At 32.1% G+C, this 26,918-nt stretch overlaps 1 protein-coding gene across 1 annotated transcript in view; it reads right to left on the bottom strand.

Annotated features, from left to right (window-relative positions):
• LOC130891864 (probable G-protein coupled receptor 158) overlaps positions 1 to 26,918 on the bottom strand; it is a 419,687-nt gene that overhangs the window by 70,141 nt on the left and 322,628 nt on the right. The window contains exon 9 of the mRNA XM_057796922.1: positions 6,156 to 6,294. Within this exon, the coding sequence (XP_057652905.1) occupies positions 6,156 to 6,294 (139 nt within the window). The remainder of the gene's footprint in view (positions 1 to 6,155; positions 6,295 to 26,918) is intronic.

The raw sequence follows: 26,918 nt of genomic DNA, 5'->3' as shown, positions 1-26,918 counted from the left end.
ATATTTTTATTTCTTTTATATGCCTTTCCGGTCTTCTTGACGTTGGTAATTACCACAGTAAAAACTGTACGTTCCTCTGTTCACCAGCTCTTCCGATGCCGGTCCAATCTCGAATATTTCTGGGCCACGACTTTTTCTTCCAGCTTCAAGTTACTCCTCGATTTTGCCCTTGAGTATAAGCTGTAATAGACCATGTTTATTGTTCTCACATATTGTTTATTATTCTCACAATATGACCAATGATGACTTTCGATATTTCACAGTCGTCAAGAGGATCTTATTTCATTAAAAGTTGCCCGAACAATCTCTATTCGGCACTTTAGACCCTCTGTAATAATGTTCCCAAAGTATTTGTACTTAGAGACCCGTTAAATCTGGCGTCCATTAAGTTAGGTAGGTTAGGGTACTGTAATTGTGGGGTTCCCTGCTGCGTATCATAAATTTGGTCTTTGTTACATTGCTCCCACATCACTGATTTTGTTTATAAGCAACTGTAGTCCTTTAATTGTGTTCTCTAAAATCTAAATATATATTCTAACTTGTTGTGGTGGACTCAGTCATTTTATGCTCTTTTCCATTCTCTTGTCCACATTTTATTAATTTTCTCTTCTCACCTTACCTCCATTTTCTGTTGTTTCTATGAATATATACAGTTTTTATTTAGATTTATATTCATATCGGTCACAGTACTTACAATTAAATTATATCATTCTCAACGTTGGTAATTAGCGTCTATCAGAAACAATAATTATTTTGATTTTTGTTTGTTTACCTGTACCTATAAAATTAGTATCCTCAATTAGATCAGTATCATTTATCACATATATTTCCTAGCATGATTTACTGTTGTACCTGTCATTTTGTATCCTGGAGTTGATTCGCTTTTTCCAGACTATTACTTTCGGTATTTTGTGTGAATTGATGTGGTTTTTCTGCAGTCGAAAAGTAAGCGTGAAATCAATCATCAGTTCTCACCGGGTTCTGGATCTCTAGTGTCATCAAGAATAATAACTTAAGCTTTCAGTAAAAAACTTCGAGGTCTGAGTTTTGCGTAAATAGGCAAAACATATAAGTTCCTGAACTTGACGCTTAAATATTTCCCATTATACTTTGTTTGATAGATTTTCCGCTTATTCAAACTCATCAAATCGAATATTTTGCCAAAACTACAAATTCTAGTCTGGTGAAAGATTGGAAATATATTTTTTATATACAAAAATTTTTATGAATTATTTATACAATATTCTAATTTCTGCGCTTTTGTCTATCATTTTATCAAAATATTCATGCAAAATGTTTTATGACCGTTCATTTTCAAAGGTTTCTGAAGTTAGTTAAAAAAGTTTCCTTGAGTTTTCACAAAATGCTTTCTTGTTCCATTATTTGAGTTCAAGTTACTCAATTCAAGAGAAAAGTTATCTTTAACCATCCTTAACAAAATTTCTAGAAATAAAAAATATAAGTAATGAAATTTTCAATAACATCAATATTTTTATCAAGAGTTAATTTGAAAAATGATTTTTGGAATCTTTTAAAAATAACGAAAAACCCGCAATTCTTAACTAGTTAATTCCCAAACATGAATACATAAGTATTCGAAAGTCTGGAAATATATTAGAGTTAGTACACTTTGATTATAATTTTGCTACAATCCCACTGCGAAGAAATGATCTTGTTACACGTTTGCTAATGTTAAGTGAAATTTTCACAGCAATACTAACGACTATTGATGTTTATTACATATATACAGATATTCATATTGCATGTTGGCTTAAAATCAATTAAAAACAATTGAATTATTTTGTCATATTTAATTGAAGACAGTTTCTACCACGGTGGGATGCAATCAAAGGCAGAAAGATGAAACAAAAATGTACAAAAATGTACAGGTATTTCATATCTCAGTTATGGTATTGATTGCTCAAGTGTTTATTGCTGATTCCCGAGGTGTGTGAGAAAATGAGTCTGATTTTTGCTCTCCTGGGTAATTATACACCTTTCCATTCGGTGTACGAGGATGGTTCCAGAAAAACCTGGCCAAAGAAAAACAAAAAAATATATTTATTTTTCAATGTAGGTGATCTTCTCTTTACTCCATACACTTTTCTCGACGATATTCAATAAGTTCGATACCCTTTTTATAATAAGAATCGTCAAGTTCCTCAAAATAACCATTAACTGCCGACATCATCTCTTCATTGTTGGAAAATCTTTGACCAGCGAGCCATTTTCTCAAGTCTGGGAATATAGAATAATCCGAGGGCGCTAAATCTAGCGAATAGCGTGCATGAGATACCAATTCAAACTTTAATTCATCAATTTTTGCTGTTACAATAACGGATTTGTGAGCTGGTGTGTTGTCTTGATAAAACAACACTTTCTTCTTAGTGAAATGCTGCCTATTTTACTTGATTTCTTTGCTTTAACGTTATAATAAGTTCAAGATAGTCAATGGAAATTATTTCACGCACATCCCAAAAGACCAATGCCATGACGTTGCCTGCAGATGGAACGGTCATTGTCTTCTTTGGAGCCGGTTCTCTTTTTCCAGTCCATTGTTTTTATCGTTCTTTTGTTTCGGGTTTGAATTGATGGACCTACGTTTCTTCCATGGATATGAAACGGTACAAAAACTCGGCTTTATTTTTGTGAAACATTTTATTCTTGTTACCAAAATATTAGTTCGCCCTAAAATGGGTAAAATGAAAAATTTATCTTTCTATATATACTTTTATTTGTTATAAACCGATATTGTTTCAACATCTAATGAGATCTACATTGTATGTTATACAAAAACCGCTTACTATTATCGTAAAGTCATTTTTAACATCCACTTATAAAAACATAAGATCAGAAATGATCCGTAAAAAGAAACTTACTGATATAATAACACGGAAAATATGGCGGATATGATGGCTCAAGTCAGGATAAGTAGTAAAATTTAATTGAAGTATTCTCGAAAAAAGTACTTTTGAATAATAACAAAACTATACCAAAGGGTGGCATAACAAAACAAGAATATGGAATAAAGAACAAACAAATGTGATCAAAATTACGGTTAATCATTTCTCATAGTAACAAATACTTAAGATGCATCTATTTTAACTATTATGTCTCATATTCTCATTGTTTGTCACAAGCAGCTACAAATTTGACCTCGTTCCGACTTTGTAATTTGCTATCATAGCTACTTTATACTCGCGTCTGTCCTAAAAAATGAATCTTACTTATGATGTCAATATTTGGTGAAAGTTGAAAGAGATTGTAATAAAGGTCACGTAATATTGTTCATTTAAACTAGTCACTGACTATTCGAGAGCCTGAAAATCACGTTCTGGTATGCACAAAGCATTTTAGAATATGATTTTCCAGACAACAAAGCTCTGATATTTTTGACTGATGTACAAGAAGAAAAGCATCCTTCAATTACCATTAAATTGAAATGTCTTCATGCAGATGTAGCCATGGTCCTTAAACATAAATTCGGAGTTCTTGATAGCAAACCAGTGACTGACTTCGCCCTACAAAGGCCATAGTTATTGCCGATCAAGAGGGCATTGTGAGATTGTAGTTTGTTCTAAGGAGAAGAACTATTTTCCAAAGAAGTAATGGAACGTTTCCTAAGCGATTTACGATTAAATAGACCTATAAAACAAGTCAAAGTTTCTTCTTCATCGTAACAACTCCCCTTGCACAAGTCGATTTGGAATCGCGAGTTTTTGACTTCTTTTACTCACCATATTTAACAGCATGCTAAAAATGAGTGTCACGACAAAGCAGATAAAGCTCCTGAAGGGGAGCGTTCTGAAGATTATCAACTAATATTTGATATCAAATAGGCCTTACACAATGTTTCAACTTGCTACCTCGATCCATTTTATTATAGTATAGATCATACGAGTTGTTGAAAAATGTTTCAAATTGAGTTTCACGCCGTTGTAAAATTTTTGACTAAAGATGGATTAACACGAATACAAGCTAAAACAGAATGGTGGACTGTGATGGTATCCTTTTGATCGACTTTAAAGAATCAAATATAAACGTTAACGTGGCATATTACTATAACATACTAAGGTAGTTGCAGCCATAAATTACACTGGCCGACAAGATTTTCGTAACACAGGCGAGACCTTTATTTTTAAAATGGAAATACCCATCCAACAATAGAAAATATTTATTAAGCCCTAAACACGTACCACTTTTCAATAGCTTAATTATCCCTGTTTACATTAGCAGGTAGGTAATTTTATAAAGGAGCGGTTAATATCAGTAAATTTTATGGCCGAAAAAATACCTGAACTGTATTATTAAGAATAATAAACATAAAAATAACATTAAAAATTAGTGTTCTGTTGAGTTTAATAGTAAGTCGTTCTCTGTTCATAGTGCAAGAAGTGATTGACGAAAATGTCGAGTCAAACCTGCCCCAGTTGCAAAACTTCTCCTAACAAATTTTGTTATATTTGTGGAGAATTTATGGTGAAATCGCAAGCCAGGACATTTTCCGAATATGTGGAAAAAGCCTATTTCAAATATTTTCATACTTAAATTGGAAACAGCATAATCCCAGCGGCGCCTATTTATTGACTCGTCTAAATACAGTGTTATTACACATCGGAAATTTAAAACCTTCTATATCAGTTGCTCATTCTGTGAAGATGAAGGAATATTCGCTTACTTTTAGACAAAACTAACTACAACAAGTATAAGTGGCAGATATATGGGGACCCGAAGGTGATTGGAATTTTAATGGGACTTTAATGGTTTACGAAACATTTCTGTTCTCTTTGTCTATGGGACAGTCGATTAGTAGATCTACATTATGTGAAAAAAAATTGTCAAGCAAGAAGTGAGTTTCGACCGGGATCTCAAAATGTTAAGTATACCACTTGTAAATCCCAAAAATGTCCTACTGCCCCCCATCACATTAAACTTGGATCGATGAAAAACTTTGTAAAGGATAAAGAAGGTGATGCATTCAAATACCTTAGAGAAGTCTTTCCTCAGTTGAGTGATGCCAAAGTAAAGGAAGTTATTTTTATTGGACAACAAATAAGAAAACTGCTGGACGATGACAAAAAAGCTCACCAAACAGGATCTTAGAGCATAGAAGGCATTTGTTAATGTAGTGAGGGGATTTTTGAGCAACAATATGGATCCAAACTATAAACAGTTAGTTGATGAATTTCTAGACGCATACAAATCCCTTGGTGCTCGAATGTCATTGAAAAGTCATTTCCTCCATTTCCATCTGACACTTTTTCCCGAAAATTTGGGAGCTGTCAGTGGTGAAACGTTCCACCAAGATATTAGAACAATGGAAATTCGGTATCAAGGATGATGGGATTCGGCCATGATGGGTGATTACTGTTGGTTTTTTAAAAGAGAAATGAGAAACCTCTCATAAAAGTAAAGCTAATTGATATTTGAAGTGATTTTTTTAAAGTTTTCGTTTTTAATTTATGTGAGGCATGTTTATTAGATGTAAACTCTGAATATTGTCAACATAAATAGGATTTAAAAAACGTGAAATTATTTTTTTAATAAATAACCTAACCTAACATAAAAACCTTACGTGTACAATTATTTTTTTTCATATTATCGTATTTGTATAGGTCCATTTCATTCTTGTGTTACTACAAGACAAGTCGACAAGTTTTATCAAAAAAAGGCGAGGCAAAATCAGCGAGGTATGCGCTTGCTTCATGACAATGTTCCAGTCCACTCTACTTCGCTTTTTAAGGCTACTGTACACGAAAAATGCTTCACACAGATTGAACACGCACCATATAGCCCTGATCTGGTGCCGTTTGACTATTTTTTGTTCACAGAGCTGAAGGCCGGATTAAGGAGTATGAAGTATTTTAACAGCGAAGATGAAATTAGATACTCGGTGGACGGATATTTTGACTCCAAAAACGCATGATATTTTTATAGTGACCTAGAAGATTTAGTTAGACGTTTTGAAAAGTTGTGAAAATAAAGAGAGAATATAAATAATTACAGTTTTTTCTGTTAGGAAAGAAACTGAAAAATCTAAATATAAATCATGATAATTTGTACTGATGATATAATAGTGTAATAGTTCATTTATTTCATCAATAATTAGCTCTTCTATTCAATGATTTGAAATTGTGATTGAAAAAAGTACTTACATTGATATATTCAAGAAAACCGATAACAAGAACTCGTTGTAAATGGCCATGGAGATAAATCGGCTCTCATTGAATTCTGATGGCGCTTTTCGCACAACAATGCAGAGTCTGATACCCCAGACCAAAAAGAGGACTTCCACTGAAACAAATAGTAGTATTTCAATGTGTTGTTGAGAATTCAAACTGTCGCATAAAATATTTTTATTTCACAATTCTTTCCAAATGTTCATGATAACTTTATATAAAAAACATATTATTCAATCAAATTGATCGCATATTTAGGATATATATAGGGAAGGTTGCTTATTTTAAATCACTTCTTGAGTTATTTGAGAAAATAATTTTGGTATGGGAAACGTTATACTGTTGAAGTAAGTTATAGAAATAATTGTGATAATTTTCATTCAAAGTTCATGATAAAATAAAATATAAAAAATAAAATGAACAAAATTCAAATTATTCAGGAAAAATATTTATTCTATAAATATTGTACGACATTATATTACAAAATGAAAAATATTATCTAGCTTCGGATCTCTTCTAATGATTCCTTTTATCACTAATATCTCTCCTTTCAACTGGAGCGTCCGTTTTTTCCTTCTAACCAAACTTGCTCCCCACAGTTCTGTCGTGGACACCTTCTCCTATTCTTTCGGTGTATTATGGCTCATAGACTCTCTTTTTTAATCTTTGTTCGTTCATTCTATCAACGAACTATCTACTAGAATAACTATCTTTCGTCAATTATCTTGTTTATGAACTTTACATGTGGGTCAACTCTTGTAATTTCTTTTATTTTTATTATCAAACTGTTTTCAATGCAATTTAGTATTTCTTTCATAAAATCCAAATACTCATAACGTATCGGTATAATATTCTTTGTTTTGATCAAAATCGCATATGGCGTTTCAAATTTATAATGAGAACAATTTGACATTCAATGTCTTTTAGAGCCTAAACTGTTTCTGTTTATTTAAATAATACGTACTGAGCATATTACTTTTTAAAGAAATATAGTGAATATATTATTTCCTATTGAGAACTATGTAAAACAACAAACTATTTTCTTGGTTTTTAGTATTTGTTTCAAATTTACAAAATCTACAGTTTAAATCGCTTTTTCCAATTCCGCTAATACTTCATTCAATTCTGTGGATAAACTTTTCGCAGCTAAATGTTTTCTGTATATTACGAGGATGTATTGGTATCTAGTTACCATAGCAACGGACAATAACGTATTAGAAGTGTCAGTGTAAAGTTTGGCGTCAAAAAAGTAAACCAAGGAATCAAAAGAAAAAAGTGTGAAAATCGAAAAATTGGAGTATCGAGCCATCATCAAATTAAGAGGTAAGCAGATTCAAGAAGATATGCTTAATACCCTTGGTAATCAATGTCCTTCGTATGCGACAGTGTAAAAATTGGACTGCAAGCTTCAAAAGAGGTAAACTTTCCATTGAAGATGATGACTGATCGGGAAGCCCAGTTTCTTTGTCAGTTCCCGAAAATATCGATGTATGACATGATTTTATCAGACCGTCGAATTGGACTAAATCGGATATCTGAAGCACTGAATATTTTATACGAATGCGTTCATCATATAGTTCACGTCAATTTGGACATGAGAAAAATTACCGCAAAATGGATGTCCAAATGTTTGAATGTTGACAAAAAGCGGGTACAAGATCGCATCGATTTGAAAACGATGTAGACTTCTTAAACCGAATTGTTACTATGAATGAGAATTGGGTACATTTCTACGATCCCGAAACAAATGGCGACACTCTGGTTCTAGACCTAAGAAGTTTCATAGCACCATTTACTAGAACTTCATGGCAAATGATACACATCGGACGTACATCTTCTTCCGTAGATTTGGGCCAAAGAATAAAACCATATTTTAAATAATCAGGGTTGTAGTGTCTGATAATTGGTTTCTTCTTTTTTGTTGGCGGTCCTATTTCGTGGTCATTTTTTTGAGACGTTGAACTGGTATTCAAATAAGTAAACAGCATGATTTGTCCACGGATCATGTTATTGAGGATTAAAAAATATTAGCGTCTATATAAGTATATATATATATATATATATATAGTCAATAAACTTACTTTTATATTAGGTAAATCCAGTTAAACATATGTTTAAGTATTATAATGTTTCGTTTAACTTTAACATCATGCAACAAAAATGCAACTTGTATGAAAAATATTCTGTACTTTCGTTACTTCCAACGATAGGAATTACACTTGTAAGAATTTTAGGAATTTGTCTTCAGTTCTGTACTTATCATAAATTAGAACTAAATTAAGTGAATTTTTTTCGTGGATAGGGGAAATGTCCGCGGACCAGTAAAATTTCTCCGCGGACCAGTAAAATTTCTCCGCGAACCAGTAAAATTTCTCCGCGGACCAAGGTTGAGAATAGCTGGTTTAGGGCCACATAAAAATGTTACTAATAGCTCTACAGTTAGAATTCGATTCAATTTTCTGACGTTACTTATAAGGTTAGTATATGTGGCTACTACTTTTTTATGGATTAGAAAAATTGTATATATGATTTTTTAATATGAATATTTGCTAAAACTGCAGAATTTTCGCTAGAATAATATTAATTGATTCTGCTGAATCTCGGAAACATAAAAAGCACCGTAATCGCATTAATTAGACAGTCTCTTCGGATTCTCCGTTTTTATTGTATTTAAAGAGAAATAAAATTTAAAACACAATAAGATGGTAAATTGAAAGAAGCTTACTCTCAACATTCGCGAGAGCGTTGGACCTAAAATAAAACTCATCACAATAATTTTAATTCTCTGGAATATTAATAAATTTCAAAAACATTCAGCAGCTGTCTCCATTCTACCACGTTAAAAATTACGAAAAACTCGCTTTCCATAAACGGAAAGTGTCGTTTGTATACAGAATTACTCATTACTAGTGTAAATATTTTAAAAATACTTGATCACAATATCACTCTTCAGAGATAAAGGGTGTTTTAAGTCTAAATACAGATTTATTTTGGTCTTTGACTATTAGGTATTTTTATATAACATTTGCTAATGCATTCAAGCATTTGGTTTCTGCCCCCTACCAAAGGAGTAAGAAATGGGCAATGGAGAGTTTTTCCTTTCTACAGTGTCATTTCCTTAGAATGTTTCCGTCTATATTTATTATAGTAGTTTGCGAGATATTAGTCTGACACATAGATGACGCTACTAGTATTAGTCTATATGATTTTCAGTATGCTCTAACCTTCAAAAGACACTTGTATTAATTTGACACAATTTTCGGACTTTGTTTCAGGAAAATCAATCATTGAGAAGTGGTTTGATAGATTTGAAGAGGCGAAATAAGCACAGAGGATGCCCCAAAGAGACTTTCACCGACGAATATATTAAAAAAGTCTATGGAATTATTTATGATAACTGCTTGAGATAGCTAAGATCCTAAGATCCTAAGTGTATCAAAAGAAAGTGTTGAACATATCGTCAATCAATATTTGGGTATGCGAAAGCTTCCTTCGCACGTACTCAGTATATACCAAAAACAAAACGAATTGATAATTTTGAGCAGAGTGAGCTGTTAAATCCTAGTAAGACCAAATTTTTCCGTCGATATGAGACAATTGATGTAATATGGCTCTATCATTTCACACTGGAGTGAAATCGACAGTCGGACGAGAGGAATGTTCGTGATGAACTGACTCCAGAGCATAGAAAGGCGTAAACGCCGGTTGGCAAGGTTATGGTATCATTATGTTGGTATATGCATGGAGAAAAGAGAAAAACCATAAATAGCTACTATTGCGTATCGTTATTGGAACGCTTGAAGGAGAAAAAAGTTTTGCTTCATAGAGACAATGCATTGTGTTATAAATCAAATGGAGCTATGCAAAATTCACATAAATTGGTCTCCGAATTGGTTTCGCATACACCGTATTCTCTAGATTTGGCCTCCAGAAACTTTTACTGGTCTTAGATCTCAATGAGATGCTAGTTGGACAAAATTTTCGACTCACCTATTATTCATGATTGAGCATATAATAAGATAAGTTTAATATAACAATTGTTTAATGGAATACAACTTAAAAAATTTTTTGATATATTAGCTAGCTATATATTAGGTTCCATTGCGGATAAAAGCCGCCTTTTCTGACTCTGTGGATTCATCTTTAGCGGCTTTCTTGGTTCACTATTCAATCTGTTACAGCTTCTTGTTAGCTTCCCTTACTATTCTGTTCCACTTCTCTCTATCCTCTCTGTATACTCTTAACTTTAAGTTCGTACTCAGCTCGTTACTTCTTAAAAACCTCACATACCTCCAGTACGCCCTATTTTCCGATCTGATTCTTGAGCTCTTTCACTCTTTGGAATTGATATCCTCACAGAATGATCTCCCTCTCATTATTTTACCTTCTCTTAGTCAAGAACATGTACTTTCTTTTTGAACATTCACCTCCAACACTTTTTCAACGGCGTTTTTTATCAACTGCACTATGAATTTCTCTTATCCCTTGCCATTAGTGCCGGATCATCAGCATATCTTACTATCTGCGTACTGTTTTGAGATAAAGTCTCTCCCATATCTATCTCATATATTTCTCCGTCTATTGCTACAATGAGCAGAGTCGTCTTTTGTCAAAATTTTGGCTTTAGGGTTGTTCATAATCATATTAATCAATTTATTTATCGCCTGCTGTATGCGTTTCCTGTTGGCACTATCAAAAGCCTTCTTAAAGTTCACAAACATCACATACAGGTCCAGAACTTTTCTGTTGTTTGTTACATCACATGCACTACATCTGTTGTTGATCTGCTGATAGCCTCCGAGTTTCTCTTCAATATATCCAACTAGTCTACGTAAAATATTATATTTATTAATGAATTTTTCTGTTTATTCTTGAGACATTGTGATTGAACTGACGTTTTTCTATTGTAGTAAAATTATTAATTATATAATTTCAAATATGAAGTAGCTCAAGTTGAAGCATTTTTCTCAGTATATTTATCCTCAATGGAAAAGGTAGAATCAGGTTAAGACTTATTGGATTTGTTAAAAAAACTCATCCGGTTTTAGCATTTACTGGCTTAATGTTAGCAATTTATCCCATTTTATGTGACACAACATTACCTGCACTACTATATCTTTGAGCAAATGAATGTGAAGAGAAAATTTTTTGGCGATTATCACCTATTCAGTCGATTTTTTCATATCAAATACACATAATGTAACGTGATTACAGACCTGGAGAGCAAAATCAAGAAAGTTAGGATTTTATTAGAAAAATACATATAAGGTAATTGTTTGGATTAGTTGAAATTAACATTTGTTGATCTGAAAACAATATTACATATGTAATATTAATAGACTACTGTTACACTTTAACTAAATCTTACCCGAAAACAAAGAAACGACATTTAAGTTTATTTCCCCTATTCTTTCTTAAATAAGAAATAATTCTTAAAATAAAACTATTCATATCTCCCAACTTATTTAACCTCTATATTTTATCCTCATCAGAATTAACAATAACCGACAATATCGTTGTGATATCCATGATAGTTCTACTATAGACATCATAACCTACAGTTAAGTAAAGCAAATCATGTTTCCAACTGAAGAAATAGAATTTTTTTACATGTGTTTTTTTGTTTGTTTGGTTATCCCTGCGCGTTTCATTCTCAACCGTTATTTTCTAATGCTTTCATTAGATCGCCTTTTTTACCTTAGTTACACTTTTCAATAATTTTTATTAACTATGTACTTCGCTTGTTATAATCTACTACTATCGCATAATACGTCCCTTCATAAGATCCATTGAAAGAATAATTGATTTGTTTACCACAAACAAATTTGTTTAGGACAGAATTGAACATTTCTGAAACGTTGTTCTCAACATCGCATAAAAAACTAGACGACAAACTTGCTACCCGACATAATTACTTATTTTTTAAATAAATCATATAAAAAGCTAAGAGGGCTAATAAGAGGGGGTTTACCCGATCAATCTTATTACAAAAATATTTATCACATTTTCAGTGATTATGTGTCACGGTCCGTTTAATATGACTTTTCCTAAATTTTCGTTTTAAAATTTGTAATGGCGCCACTTCATTTATTTGCTAGCACTAGTTACAGTTCTAAATTTCTTTAACGTAAACTGGTGGGCATTTTGAGCAAGTTTTTTATTTTTGTTCACAAATTTGTTATTGTTACACTTTTAAGGAATAATAAAATTTTGTTATGAAAAAATTAAAATTTATTGAGCTTTTTAGAAGCAAATAACTCGATAACCGATTGAGTTACACGAATCAAAGAAGAGTAACTTTTTTTTGTAGAATTTAACGCTTTTTAATATTTTTTTTATTATTTTAGTTGTAAGCTAAGTCCAAAAACAGTTTACTTTGATTTAATTAACACAAACAAGTGTAACTATTAGCAATGTTGAATTAGAGTGCAACTTATGATTCCTCTTGCCAAAAAACGTAAAATTGCCAATTTTCAAAGAGAAATTGTGGAAACATAAAAAAGTATTGAGAAAATCAAAATTTAAATTTAAACTTTGAACACCTCGTATCTCGGAAACTAGCATTATTTGCATAAGGATGTTGAGCAAAATCATCATATTTTGAGGTCTAGAATCTACAGTTCAGAGATTGGACATTCTTAATGAATCACCCTGTATATATATATATATATATATATATATATATATATATATATATATATATATATCTGAATAGAAAACTTCCTCGGTTTTTCTGTTTTGCAATTTCGTGAAGGATATTGTAGTAATTTTTCAGTTTATGTTTGGATTCAGTTAGCATTTCATTATTAAATTATTTCAATTAATGAATCGTATGAAATAAAAATAAATTCCAAAGTTAAATGTCAATCAACATAACCTAAAATAGAAATTGAACTTTTTCGATCTTTGCCAGCTATTAGAAATTTTACAGAATAAGTTACTGATTCGTAATTTCGAAGAAAATAATTAGAAAGAGTTAAGTGATAATTTGAAAAAAGATTAATAACGAGGGTTAAATATAGTCAAGCTGATCGTATCATTCACGAGGATCGAAAATTATAAATTATTTATGTATCAAAGGAACATTTGGACTAATTTTTTCATTGTATATGTAAACTATTGAAAAAGACAGTGATTCAAAATACTTATATTTACATAAAAAAAACTTGTGATTGTGTGAATCTCGATGGTTTTCATGACATATGAGAGAGTGATTGACAGGAGCCTATGAATATGAGAAACATGTGGATAACACTCTCTTACGCTCTTAGTCTCTGCCGAACACTTACGTTGTTTATTTAGTTTTTGTGTTTGTTTTGGTGGAAGGAGAAACGAGAGATTTACAAATTCTACAAGTAAAAAAATAAATTGAAGGTTAGTTAGAACAATACGCATGTGTCGATAAGTACCTTAAAATTTGAATTAGATTGAAGCATTACGCACTGTATATCATTTCAATGTAGAAATTTAATTCTTTATTGTTAGTTTAGAAGTACGAGGATGTATTGGTATCTAGTTAGCCTAGACCAGTTTCATGCATAAATAAAATATTGTGTTACCATAGCAACGAACAGTAACTTATTAGAAGTGTCAGTGTAAAGTTTGTCGTCAAAAAAGTAAACCAGAGATACGCAAGGAATCAAAAGAAAAAAGATGTCCACCGAAATTGTGACAATCCGAAAATTGGAGTAGTGAGACATCATCAAATACCTCTATTCAAAAGGGTTAAGAGGTAAGTAGATTTACGAAGATATGCTTAATACCCTTGGTGATCAATGTCCGTCGTATTCGACCGTGAAAAATTGGACTGCAAGCTTCAAAAGAGGTAAATTTTCCATTGAAGATGATGACCGGTCGGGAAGGGCAGTTTCTGTGTCAGTCCTCGAAAATATCGATGCAGTTCATGACATGATTTTATCAGACCGTCGAATTGGACTAAAACGATTATCTGAAGCACTGAATATTTCATACAAACGCGTTCATCATAAAATTCACATTAATTTGGACATGAGAAAAATTGCTACAAAATGGATCCCCAAATGTTTGAGTGTTGACCAAAAGCGTGCAAGGGTAGAAGCATCGCGTTCGATCTGTGCTCGATTCGAAACCGACTTCTTAAAGCGAATTGTTACTATGGATGAGAATGGCGACACTATGGTTCTTCAAGACCTAAGAGGTTTCGTGTCCAAAAATCTGCTTGAAAAGTTCTTGCTTCAGTTTTTTGGGATTGCCATGGAGAAATCATGATTTATTTTTTGGATAAGGGTAGAACAATAACTGGAGATTACTATTCGTCACTACTGACCACCCTACGGGAAAAATTGAAGAGAAAAGACGCGGATAGCTATCCAAAGGTGTTTTGTTTTTGCAGAACAACGCCCCTATAGATAAATCTCATGTCTATCCATGCAACAAAATTGTGAATTAGGGTTTGAATCACTAAAACACCCCCCTTATTCACCAGATTTGGCTGTCCGACTATAATCTATTTCTTCAACTGAAAAAAAGTTCAAAAGGTCGTAAATTTTCTTCCAACGAGGAGGTAATGAAAGCTGTGGAGGTCTGGTTTGCCGAGCAAGAAGAAACATTTTTTTTTAAACTGGAGACGTTGAAGGTTCGCTGTAATAAATGTATCCAATTAAGAGGAGAATATGTTGAGTAATAAAATACTTTGACATTGAAATTTTGTTTGGTTCTATAGTAGGCCAAGAATTTTTCAATATATCCTTGTATATAGTCAACTCATGGGTGAAATATGTAATTCTTAACATCTAAATAATTCAATCACATTTAGAATAACAATAATATTTATTCAGATTTAGGAAATGTCATTATTATAAGTATAATCCTAACCTAATCCAAATGTATTAATCAAATAAAATAAATTTTCTATATACAAGTGTTAAATGGAAATTTAATTTAATTTCTTTAATTCAAAGAAAATCATTACAGTTAAAATTAGGCCAAAAATTAAAAATTAAATATTTAAAAAAGGAAAGAAGCTATATGGGTGATTCCGTTCTAACTGTGATATTCAATGTCCTGTATTGTTTTTTTGTACTAGTCATTAATTAATAATCAATTAATAAAAATTTTGTGTTAATTGAATAATTCTTAAGATATTTAAACATTATTTTTATACAATATAACTTGCCACTTAAAGAAAACTTATACTACATCACTTGAATGTCAGTACCGTGTCATGTCCATTCCTAGAATTTACCGATAAATTATTAATTTTTTTTGTCGTAACAAATGATTTAAACTAATTACCTTATAAATTCTAATGTTTATGATCAAACTGAGGAAAATTGATGCACTTGTTGTTTAATATCTTAAGTTACCATGTCAGTACCGTGGATAAATGAGTCAGTACCGTGGAACTCAAAATCCGACATTTGTGTCTTGCTCGTGATACTTTGAAGTTGTAGTAAATTCCTCTTAGAGTTTTATTTTTACAGTAAAATAGATGAATAATATGCATAAAAAAGTTAGAAAAGTTAAATTTTAAAATCTTGAAATTTTGAATACAAAAAATCACAGTTAGAACGGAATCACCCATATATATATATATATATATATATATATATATATATATATATATATATATATATATATATATATATATATATGAAAATGGATTGAAACAATGAAACAATGAAACATCCTTTTCTTTCAAAATAAATTGAACAAATAAACTGAATTCTTCTTTCTTATTTTGAAAAAATTTATAGATAATTCTGTTTTAAGCAGTAATTCTTGTCATAGAACAAACAAAGTTACTGTTCAAGGGTTAATCTCTTATGTAAACTAAAATAGCAAGTAATACATACAATTAAATTGCCAATCGAAATAGGTGGAGACATTCAATCAACAAAACTATTTATCAAGAAAAACATATAGAGACGTCTAAGAAGTGGAAAATTTGAGAAGTCTATAAAAATTATCAGTCCGCTACATTATTGACACATGCCGAAGTATAGAGAGTATAGACTGCTTAATATAGAAGAAATGTTGTTATTGTGGTTTATTTAGAAATAAATTTAAAAATAACGACGTGAACATATTTGATTTGACAGTAAAAAATAACGGCGTGTTTGACAGGAGAAAGCTTCATTGTATGCTATTATTTTTTATCGCGAAATAGTTTTTCTGTAGGCATAAGAAAATCATTCATATTCAGTGAAAAAAGTAAGCGGAATTAATAACATATGATATATCCCAACCCTAATATTACTAAGCCTCAAAACCATGTAATTGAGCGAAAAATATTCATTTTCACGTGGAAATTATAGTGCTTATTTTAATTAATTATTTTGGCTGAAGTGAGTTTTTTAAATAAAAATAGAATATTAGGACCAAACAATACATCCATTTTAAAGTGTTTTGAGTCTAAGAAGGATTTGAGGTGTTTAAGTACATCAAAATTCGAATGAAAATTGTGTCACGAGATTGCGGATTCACTCTCAAACAAGCAAATAACGAAGCAAAGTGAAGAGAAGAATGTAAAATTAGCATGGTATCTGTAAATGTAAAACATAAGCTATTTGGAATGAACAATGAGTTTTAGCTTGTAAATTTGATATTGGAACATCTAATCTCAACTTCAGCTTAATAGCTCCAGGCATTATCATTGTGTTAGTTACATGGTTGTCAATCTCAATTTATATTCTATGTTTACCCTCTATAACTTTTATTTAACTGACCTTGACTCAACATAGTCTCCTATTGCTTTTGTTTAATATTAATTTGTCATGATCAAATAAAGCTCAATTATCGATACTGTAATATCAAAAATTCCAACTGTCAAAATGTAATAATATTCAGAATAATTTGAAGAATCATTATTCACTCGGAGATAATCTTGTTGAGATGACTAACTCATCAGTTTTTTTGTAGAATTTTATAGAATATTCAAGAAATGAAAAATATATTAACAGCTATATTATGCCGCGACGAATATTGAATGACATCTTTTCTATTGTCAAAATAGTTTATGATGGTTTAACATTAGACGCACAAATTAATGATGTGCTGACCATAATTTCGATCTTGTATACCATAGCTAAAGCATAAAAGTTCTGAGTGATAAAGAATTTACAACTTTTTTATACACACTTTTTTTACAAAATTTGGTGAAAGCCCATCTTTTCAATTTCTAAACATTCTGTTATTTTTTTATTTGAAATGGTTAGTTTTTATCTTATTTTGACTTAATATAGAAAAGTACCAGTACCATAATTTTAATTATAAAATTCTCGTTAATATCGGAAAAGTTAATATCGATTTGATTTCAATTGGCAAGTAATTGTGCATTTTTTTTTTCAATTCTTAAATATTATTGAGCCCTTAACTAATTCTAAGCGTGGAATAGGTATGTATAGGTCGAGCTCAGCGTTCCTAAGTGGATAGTTGTGCAAAGATCTTTCTGAAATTGGAGAAGCGTGCTTACGAATTTGGCAAACGGATTCAAAGAAGAATAAGGAAGGAAGAGTCAAATTTTTTAGTCTTTTAAAGAAGTCCCTGCAGTGAGCCCTGTTGTTTGGTCCTAGAAAATATCTAAAAATTCTCTTTTGTAATTTGAAGATTCGCTCAAATTGAGTGTCACAACACGTACCCTAGAAAGGAAGGGCATATCGGAGATGCGACTCAATAAAGGCATAATAGACTGTTAAGGAGGTGGATAAGTTCAGTTATTTGTAAACTGATCTCCGCGCAAAACAGGAGGACCTTTATTTTTTAGATAAGGCGGTAATTTCTATTTCAACGAATTTTCTACAACAAGCCCTAAGAATTTTACAGATTCAATGACGTCAATGATGGTGTTATTACAAAAATTGATAAAACTTTAGTTTTAGAAACGTTGAGACAGAAAAGAAATAAAATAGGGCACTCTACATTTTATTGGCTTGCAAGATGACTTTGTTGTATCAACCCTTTCAAGCTGACTTGCGAGAAAAACAAAGTGATTGACAGAAGTATTACTTCTTTTTCAAAAGCATCTGCATTTTAGAAAGCTCAAATCTCCTCATTCAATTCACCGTTGACGAAAAAATAAGTAGATCTCGAATTTTGAAAACAGTTAAAATTTTTAATTGATATTATAAATAGCATGTATGTATCTATATTTCAGATAAAAATAAATATTTATGAAAAAAATTATTTCTGCTTCCGCTTTTATGATATTTGCACGTGACAGTTGTCGAGCCGAGGCTTTTCACTTATTAATTTTGCAGTTAGGTCACACACACGAAAAATTTCGAAAAATTCATGTTGTTGTAACATGCAATCTGTAAAGTTAGGGCATCTGATTGGCTCAAAGTGACAAGTATAAAATTTTTTCACAAATAAAAAAACTCGGCTACTTTCAGCAATTTATGAAAATCTCACATTTTCAATGTATGAGATTCCTTATTACATTGATAAATATAAGTAATTAATATCGTGAAATTTTAATAGAGGTAAGAATTGTACATAATGATTACAAGAAAATTTCGGATTCAAATTATTATGTTATTTTTGCCTTTTCTGACCAAACTTACGATGTTACTATATATTTTTTCATACTGTGAGAAAGTAGAGATTTCAAAGAACAAAAAGTCCAACGACTTTTTAGATAAAGCCTATATTTTGATCTGAGAATTTTCTATTGAAAATTAGGTTGCTTCTTCCATATTTTCTCGAAATAAAGTAAAAAACCAAATACTACAAGTCTAAAAATTTGTGTTAGAGACATAAGAAAGTAAAAAAAATAAAGTATAAAAATAAAAACCAAAAACTTGATAATTGACATTTTTTATATAAATTTTGAGGTTATGTGCAAAAGGTCTAGATACAAAAGTTGTAGCATTCATTACCTACATTTTGCTATTTAAGTTTTTTTTTCCATTGGACTTCTAGTTTACCGCAAATCGAAATAGACCTTTTTTTGTTTACACTTAAAAACGCTCCTTCCTGACCTTAGATCATCCGTATATTATTTATTTCTTTCATTTACATTATATTCTCTTACTTTCCCAATGGGTTTTATCCTAACACTATTTTAGTTACTATTTTTTTGTTCCAATGTACCTGGTCTAAGGGTGGCATAAATTGATACTGCCTTTAATTTGAATATACATTGTATATTGTAAATATACAAGCAATAAACGTAGCTAATTATATTATTTCCGTGTTTAATTAGAAAGTAAAAGTGATGTTTTTAGAGAATAATACAGTTCAAAATATGTCGCGATTTTATCTTTATTTATCCGCAAAATATTGATTGGCTTTATTATTTGAATTTTTCATTGTACGACATATAATACAAATAAAGATAATAGAGTTATGTAAAAACAATTTCGCAACTAGGGAATCTGCAGACATTGCTTCATATTTTAGTAATCTGGTATGATAACGATGATATTAATTTGTTTATGCGCTTCCATGAAGAATAATCTCCATAGTTAATCAGCGCAGCTCAGCTGTTATTCCTTCTCTTTTTCGAGATTCATTGTTCTTAGGAAGCGGGATTGGAGTAAATCTCAAGTTTTTGCTTTATCAACTTTCCAAACGATTTCACATGAAATTATGAAAATGAAAAAAACTGAGAGATATTTAGAATATAAGACGTTATTTCTAATAGTCTGGAAGTTTTTACCTGAATTGCAAAAAGATTTTCTCCTTTTTCTTACGTTCGTTTCCATATTAAAATATAATTAGTTTAAGTTTGCTTTGAACTCGTTACATACAAATTAAAATATTTTATTGATAGAAACAATAATACGAGGTGGCGCACTAGAATGTGCTGCATATGGCATAATCTTTTATTGTGGTACAGAAAGCGCGCGGGCGGTGGGAGTTCACTACTATTGGTTACGCAATTTCGTGGAGTCACAAGTTTGAACCACAAGTGAAAGGTCGTTCGAGAATACTTAGAGCCGATGACAGTATTGTTAATACTGTAACAGTAAGAAATTGGTCCTTTTTTCTTTGAAAATATGAGGTAGCAAAACTCTCGATTAATATAACGCTATATTGCGATGTTTTTTGGCTCTAGAACTTCAAGAATCGTGAATTCTTGGGTTCAATCAGATGGAGCTACCAGTCACACGTCAAATGTTTCCATGGTGATTGTGAAACAGAGGCTCCCAGGCAGACTAATTAGGAAAAGATGCAATATTCCATGCCCCCCACGTAGTCCATATCTGACGTCTCTTGACTTTCTTTGTGAGGGTACCTCAAACACAAAGCTTACAATAATAATTTGAGAAACACCTACTAGTTCAAGGAGAAATGGGGAAATGACAGCAATCACATGAGCATTAATGAAGAAAGTTTCCAATAATTTCCGGTCGCGGTTAGAGGAGTGCCGTCGTAGACATTCTGGTGATCTTATGGTGATATTTTGAAACAGTAAGTTTCAGTTATTACTTCAGAATTTCTAACTTTTACTATAACTACACCTTTTGTATTTTTACTCTATTTTTTGAATATGCACGTTTCATGGCGCCACCCTGTAAATTGACATCTCTATAACGTTTTCTGTCATAAAACATAAATTGAACAATTTAGTTCTATAGGCATTGATACCTGTTAAAAAAATTGCTGAACTGAACATTATTTTTATTTGGAAAATTAAGAAAGCAGAGGAAAATTTACGTAGAGATCATACGAAAAGTGTTTCGTTCATAGAATGATTTGTAAATGTTTCTCTACTTTCAAAAGTAGCCATAAGAACCCGGATGATGCTAAGCGTTCGGGACCGTAATTAACTGTAACTACTTCAGAAATGGTTAATAAAATCCGTGCCCTTGTACTTAGCGATCGTGGAAGAAAAGTACGTGGGAAAGGTAATGTGGTAAATATTTCAATCAAATGGATTTTGATATTTTGCATGGAGGGTTACTCATGAAAAAGGAGAAACTACAAGGTAGATGTCACGATTGCTTAGTGCCGATCAAAAGCTCATTCGCATTGAAAATTCAAGCGAATGAATATCTTTAAATGTAATCCAAGTGAATTTTTCCGTAAAAAATTTAGATATTGGTCTAGTAAATGAGCTTCTAATTCATATGTAAGAGTTTTAAATGTAAGGTAATGTTTTGATACAGATCAATATCAGGCCAAAACTTCAATTATACTATTTATTAAAAATTTATTGGAACAAAACAATCATCAAGATTATTCATCTAAGAAAATATAGCAGTTGACTAGATTAGATCGTATTTCTTAAATACAAGAAATTGACAAACAGAGTGATCTTCTTGTCTAATAATTTGATTCGAAATGCAATGTTAAACTGAGTTGTAGAATATGAAGTAATTCCACATAACCAGAGCTCATGAATCCCCAATCAAGTTTTCGAACAAAGTAACAAGCAAAGCTCAAATATTCTTTGTTGTAATACGCCAAAGTATATCACGGTTATCGAATATTCATTCCAAATAAATGAGACGGACAGAGCTACAGTTGTTTCTGATTTGAAAATACTAACTTATTTGTCAACTATGTTTCAGTATATATTTCCACCTTGATGTTTGGAAATTTAAATTTAACATATGATTAAAATGCTGGGATTGAAAAATGCTGACGGTTATTCAGTTATTTTATGACTTCTAAACAACTAACCCTCAAATATGAAGGATCCAGGACCAGATGGCACCCCAAACGAGGTATTGAAAGTGGCTGTTAGATGTACTCAATCATGCTGAGTGCCTGGTGTCACCATGACACGATGGATTTTGGAAAGGCCGGTCTACCATAGATGCGATACAGAAGGTAGTACAGGTTATACAGAGAGCTGAGAGTTACAATCATCCTTCGCGCCGGTTGGCTTTGTTGATTACTTTTGATGTTAAAATTGCGTTCATCAGTTCGGCAACGTGGTATGAAATGATTCACGTAGTGCAGTATAATCTCCATACGTCAAAGTATCATCTGAGGTTTGTGGAAAGTTACTTGAGGAACCAAACCCTGGTGTATGACACCACGGAAGGATAGCATAGAATTGAAGTGATAGCAAGAGCGGTTAAAGGTCAATACTCGGACCGGATCTTTGGAACATTGCATACGACGATCTATTCCGATGACGCGGCACCAATCGTTAGTAGAATATGTTGATGATGTAGTGACAGTTATTACTGCGCGGAATCTGAAACTGGTTCAGTTAAAACTGAATCAGGTGATACGGGTATCTTGGTATAACTATCAATAGTAAACTGAACTTTTCGGAGCAGATTCGCGTGCCGATGACAAAGCCCCAACGAGTGTTCCTCGACTAAGCAGGTTGATGGCCAGTCGATACTTTTGTATGGCACAGAGGTATAGGCCATATCCCATGAGAGCACAGAAGTATGAAAGGTGTAGAAAAGACTGGTATTGAGAGTCGCTTTAGCTTATCGGACGGTCACGGAGCCAGCCATAATGGCGACTGCAATAGTTATGCCGGTGGTGCTTCTTGCTTTAGAAAAAACGGTAATATATCTAAAAAAGGCAGAGTTATATTTATAGAAGATGACAAAATTCTTGGAAGCAAGATAAAAGAGAAAGGTGGACGAAGTAAGCAACTTTGAATAGGCACCAAGGCAAAATTGGGTGATATTACACAATTTCTCTCCACATATGGGTATTCTTCGCGTTATTTGCACACGATGACGGACGGTGAAGAGAGAGAGAGAGAGGGAGAGAGAGAGAGAGAGAGAGAGAGGAATTGTAGTTACATATTGGCGAAATGTCAGCAGTCACTATTGTAGTGGAGAAGAGAAGAAAAACACTGGTTTCTCAATACATGCGTACCAAAAAGGCTGATCTACACCAGACGATTTAAGCGAGAGAAAGTAAGAAGCGAGCCTAAAATGTGAAAGAAGAAACCGAACCTGAATTAATATGTTAAACAGTTCCAACTTAGCGTTCGGAAGAAGAGGAGGAGGTATTAGTTGGTAGAAGAAGTGATGAACTTTCGAGTCCAACACTCTTTGCCACTTTAATTTTCTGTGCGTAAATGGATTCTGTCCGCCAGAAAAAGAAAACCTGAAATCTGATATTGATAAGATATTGGAGGGAAGTTCTTCAAATGTTTTTATTTTGAAATTTTTTTTGGTAGTTTTCGGCGATATAAATCAAAGTGAAAATGAAAAGAATCATTTAATATTAATCCCATCAAGACCAAATCCTCGCAATTTCTGCTTAACATTATTCTCGAAAGCAAATTAGCACTTGAAAAATATTGTCTGGAAATTCGTTCACCATTCTCAATCAACGTGCATTCACATAATCCATTACAAAAAAGTAAAAGGGATTCCAGTGCCGTTCAATTAATTTTATCTGTGTGGATCGAGATCTATCGTACCTCTGCGACTGGTTTAATACATAAAAGAAAAAGAAAGAAGGGTAACATGGAAAGCATTTTATCGATAACCAATTTACCTATCACATAAATATTGAAAACTAAGAACAAGTCTCGCGTTTATTATTGATTACTGAATTCAAGAAAAGTTTTACTATAATAAATTGTAAGAATAGCATGCAAAATTAGTGTTGAGTTCCAACAGCTCATATACTCGTAATATCAGGTGCAACAGTTTTTGGTAATACGACAGCTGAATACATTTCTGTACACGTCTTCGCGTTATCGTTATCTGCTTGTGTACCAAGCAATTTTAATACCACCAAAATCTGTAGAGAACGTGCAAATTGAACAGTATCGCTTCCATCATATCCTACCGAAATATTAACGCCAGTTTCTTATAGTTCGACGTGAAATATGTGACTTGTAGCTGATTAACGGTGACATATCGATGGAAAAACCATATGGATTATGTTTAAAGATATTAAAATATTTTCACCGCTTCAACCACTCAATGAACAATGCATGCGGCTTCACGTAAGATTAAGCCACTAAAGATGCATTACACACAGTTAAACAGATAGTGAAAAAAAACACAGAGCGACATTAAAATGCTGTATATAGATTTACAACAACCGTTTGACTAAAGCAATTGGAAACAAATGATGAAAGATCTGAAAAACCGAAGGATAGGAACGAAATTGAGAAAGCTTATCGCAATAACTATGAACGAATCACAAACGGGTAATCATCAAAGGAGAAACTGAAGAGTTCTCAGTTAACAAAGGAGTTTGACAAGTTATGCCACTAACTGTAATATTATTCAATCTATCGCTAGAGCACGTACTGAGATATGTAAATAAGGGAAATTCAAGAAACAGCAACTAATAGAACATAACATGCAAATAAGAAAACAATAGATAAGTAGATAAGAAGACGGAAATGCATATTTACAAAACAACAATAAAACCGATACTGATGTAGGGTTCGGGATCGATGAAAATGATCAAAAAAATAGTAAAATGGAAACAAAGATAATAAAAACGATATCACGAACGATCAAGATTAATGAAAATGAATACAGAGACAATGTATGCATTTCAAAATAGAAGAGGAACTTGAAATATTAAAAAAAATGAAAACACAGAGAATGATATGACTAGGGCAAAGACACACAAGCTTCGTTTTAGTGGGATCAAGAACGTAGAAGAAGAGGCAGGCCTAGATAAATGTGGTTAAAAGAAGTAGATGAAGACCTTAATAGAATAGGAATCAAGCAATGGAAAGAAAAGATCAAGGAGAGGATCACATGGAGAATGTGTGTGAATGACAGATTGGAGTGATTGATCCACCCGGCTAGAAAAATCTAGCAAGGCTTACGTGGCTCAGCCCAACAAGGGGTGTACAACCATGTGCAAAGTAATTTGTTTTATTTATATTAGTATAAAAACTAAATCATCCGTCAGATTATGTAAAATTTTGGTAGAACAATATAATTACCTCTAAAAACTCACTATTCAGTCAAATCCTATGATATTACAAGTGAATTTGGAGTTGCGTTCCGTTTATTATGGTATAAAGGGATATAATATAAGAAATATAATATAATATAGGGGAAAAGTATAAGACTATGAATTTGTTAATTTTCCATCTAATTCAACGTAAATATCCTGATGATACGTCCTCATTCGCTCTAAAACTACTCAATTCATATAAGGCGTGTGCAAATATTCTCGTAGTAGGACACATCCTATTCAATGTTTTCGTAAAGGATACGTTTCAATTCAATCAACATTGAAGTGCGAGCTACTTTTGCGGTATTCAGAATTCAGAACACTTTAAAATCGATTTGAAACACCTAGAGAATGTAAGAAATTTCGGTTATTCGTATAATCAATCTGAAAATGAATAATTTTCCTAAAATTCTCCATTTTGGAGATTATTTTCCTGAAATTTAATTAATTGTTACGAGGAAGTGAAAATACAAAAATGGTTAAAAATCCATCACAGGTTCACCACATTTTACATAATTGTTTGTACTTGAAAAGAGCTGTTTTTGTTCCAAGCGTTACTGACGAAGGGGAAACTTGATTAAATATATAATTGGATCTGTTGGTAATAACGAGGTATGTATTTATTCCATGAAGAAAAAACAGAGCCTGTTTTATGAATGCAGAGAGATGTGGAATATCATATTCATATTCAAAATATTTATACGCCTCAATTGAAGCATGTCGTCACTTGTTAAGACTAATCTCTAATTCTATGAAAAGTACAATTGCTTCACTTCCTTTTAGTCATTCTCTCTTTATTAATTGACGACACAGTGCGTCTTTATAATATATAGTAAGGAGTGCGATTAATATGTCTATTATTTACCGAACAACCAAAAATTCAGAGTCTTCACCTTCTAATAAACCTCCCAGTAAATCGAGTTATTTGCCAAATAAAGGCACTCACAACTGTCAATTAGAGAGTTTAGTAGAAACTTAATCTAAAATTTTAACATCAAAAGTGGCTTGTTTGTTTATTATTCCTATAATTGATTAGTTCATTTTTAGAAATATTCGTCATACAAATATTTAAATATTCAATATGGAAGCTTTCCAAGATTTGGAAGATTTGTTTGATGAGTAATCGATTGAAGAAATACAGCAAATTCTAGAAGAACGAGCTTATACCATTCAATAGAAGAACGTTTTTTCGCTTATTCCTCTCCTTATTTAATATATGGATGATTGCTATGTAGGCATCTTTCATAGTGTTACCAACAGTAGACTATTTGTTAAATATATAATAAAGTGACAAATACTTATTAGTATTTATACATAATAACATTTATTCGACAATTAAAAGTTCCTACTAAAGTTATGTGGCCAATAATTATTTGGCACTTTATTAGAACGTGAAGAAACCGGCCCTTAATCATTCGTGACAGCAAGAAAAATATGGTTAATTGAAGATGGAGACATTGTTAATGAGCAAACGGGGCTTAGTTGTGGCGTTTGCAATCAAGTCGTCCACCTGCGAAGAGAAGTAGTAGAAAACTAACCTAGTACTCCCTTGGATCTTCTGAAACTACCAAACATTGCTATTTACAATCATTAGGTAGGACCTATAAAAGTTCTAAAATAGTGCTAGACAAATTAACCGAGATATGTAAACAGTTCTTGCTTTGCCGAAAGATGTTTTATTAAACGCATTGTTGCTTGCGAAAGGATTTCTCTAAACAACCAAAATATGGGAAATCAGTGGTTAATGGAAAGTCGTGTGTGTCTGGTGGAATTCTGACAGTTTATGTGAAGTGAGTAGACCGTAGACATCTTAAAAAGTCGTAGTTATCGACATGTAAAGAAATACTTCTTCAACATACTAAGGTCCGTCAAACTTGAGACCACAAACGCGGCGACGAG

The sequence above is a fragment of the Diorhabda carinulata genome, chromosome 1 (genome assembly GCF_026250575.1).
Source record: "Diorhabda carinulata isolate Delta chromosome 1, icDioCari1.1, whole genome shotgun sequence".
Lineage (NCBI taxonomy): Eukaryota > Metazoa > Arthropoda > Insecta > Coleoptera > Chrysomelidae > Diorhabda > Diorhabda carinulata.
This window is presented reverse-complemented; position numbering and strand designations above follow the sequence as displayed.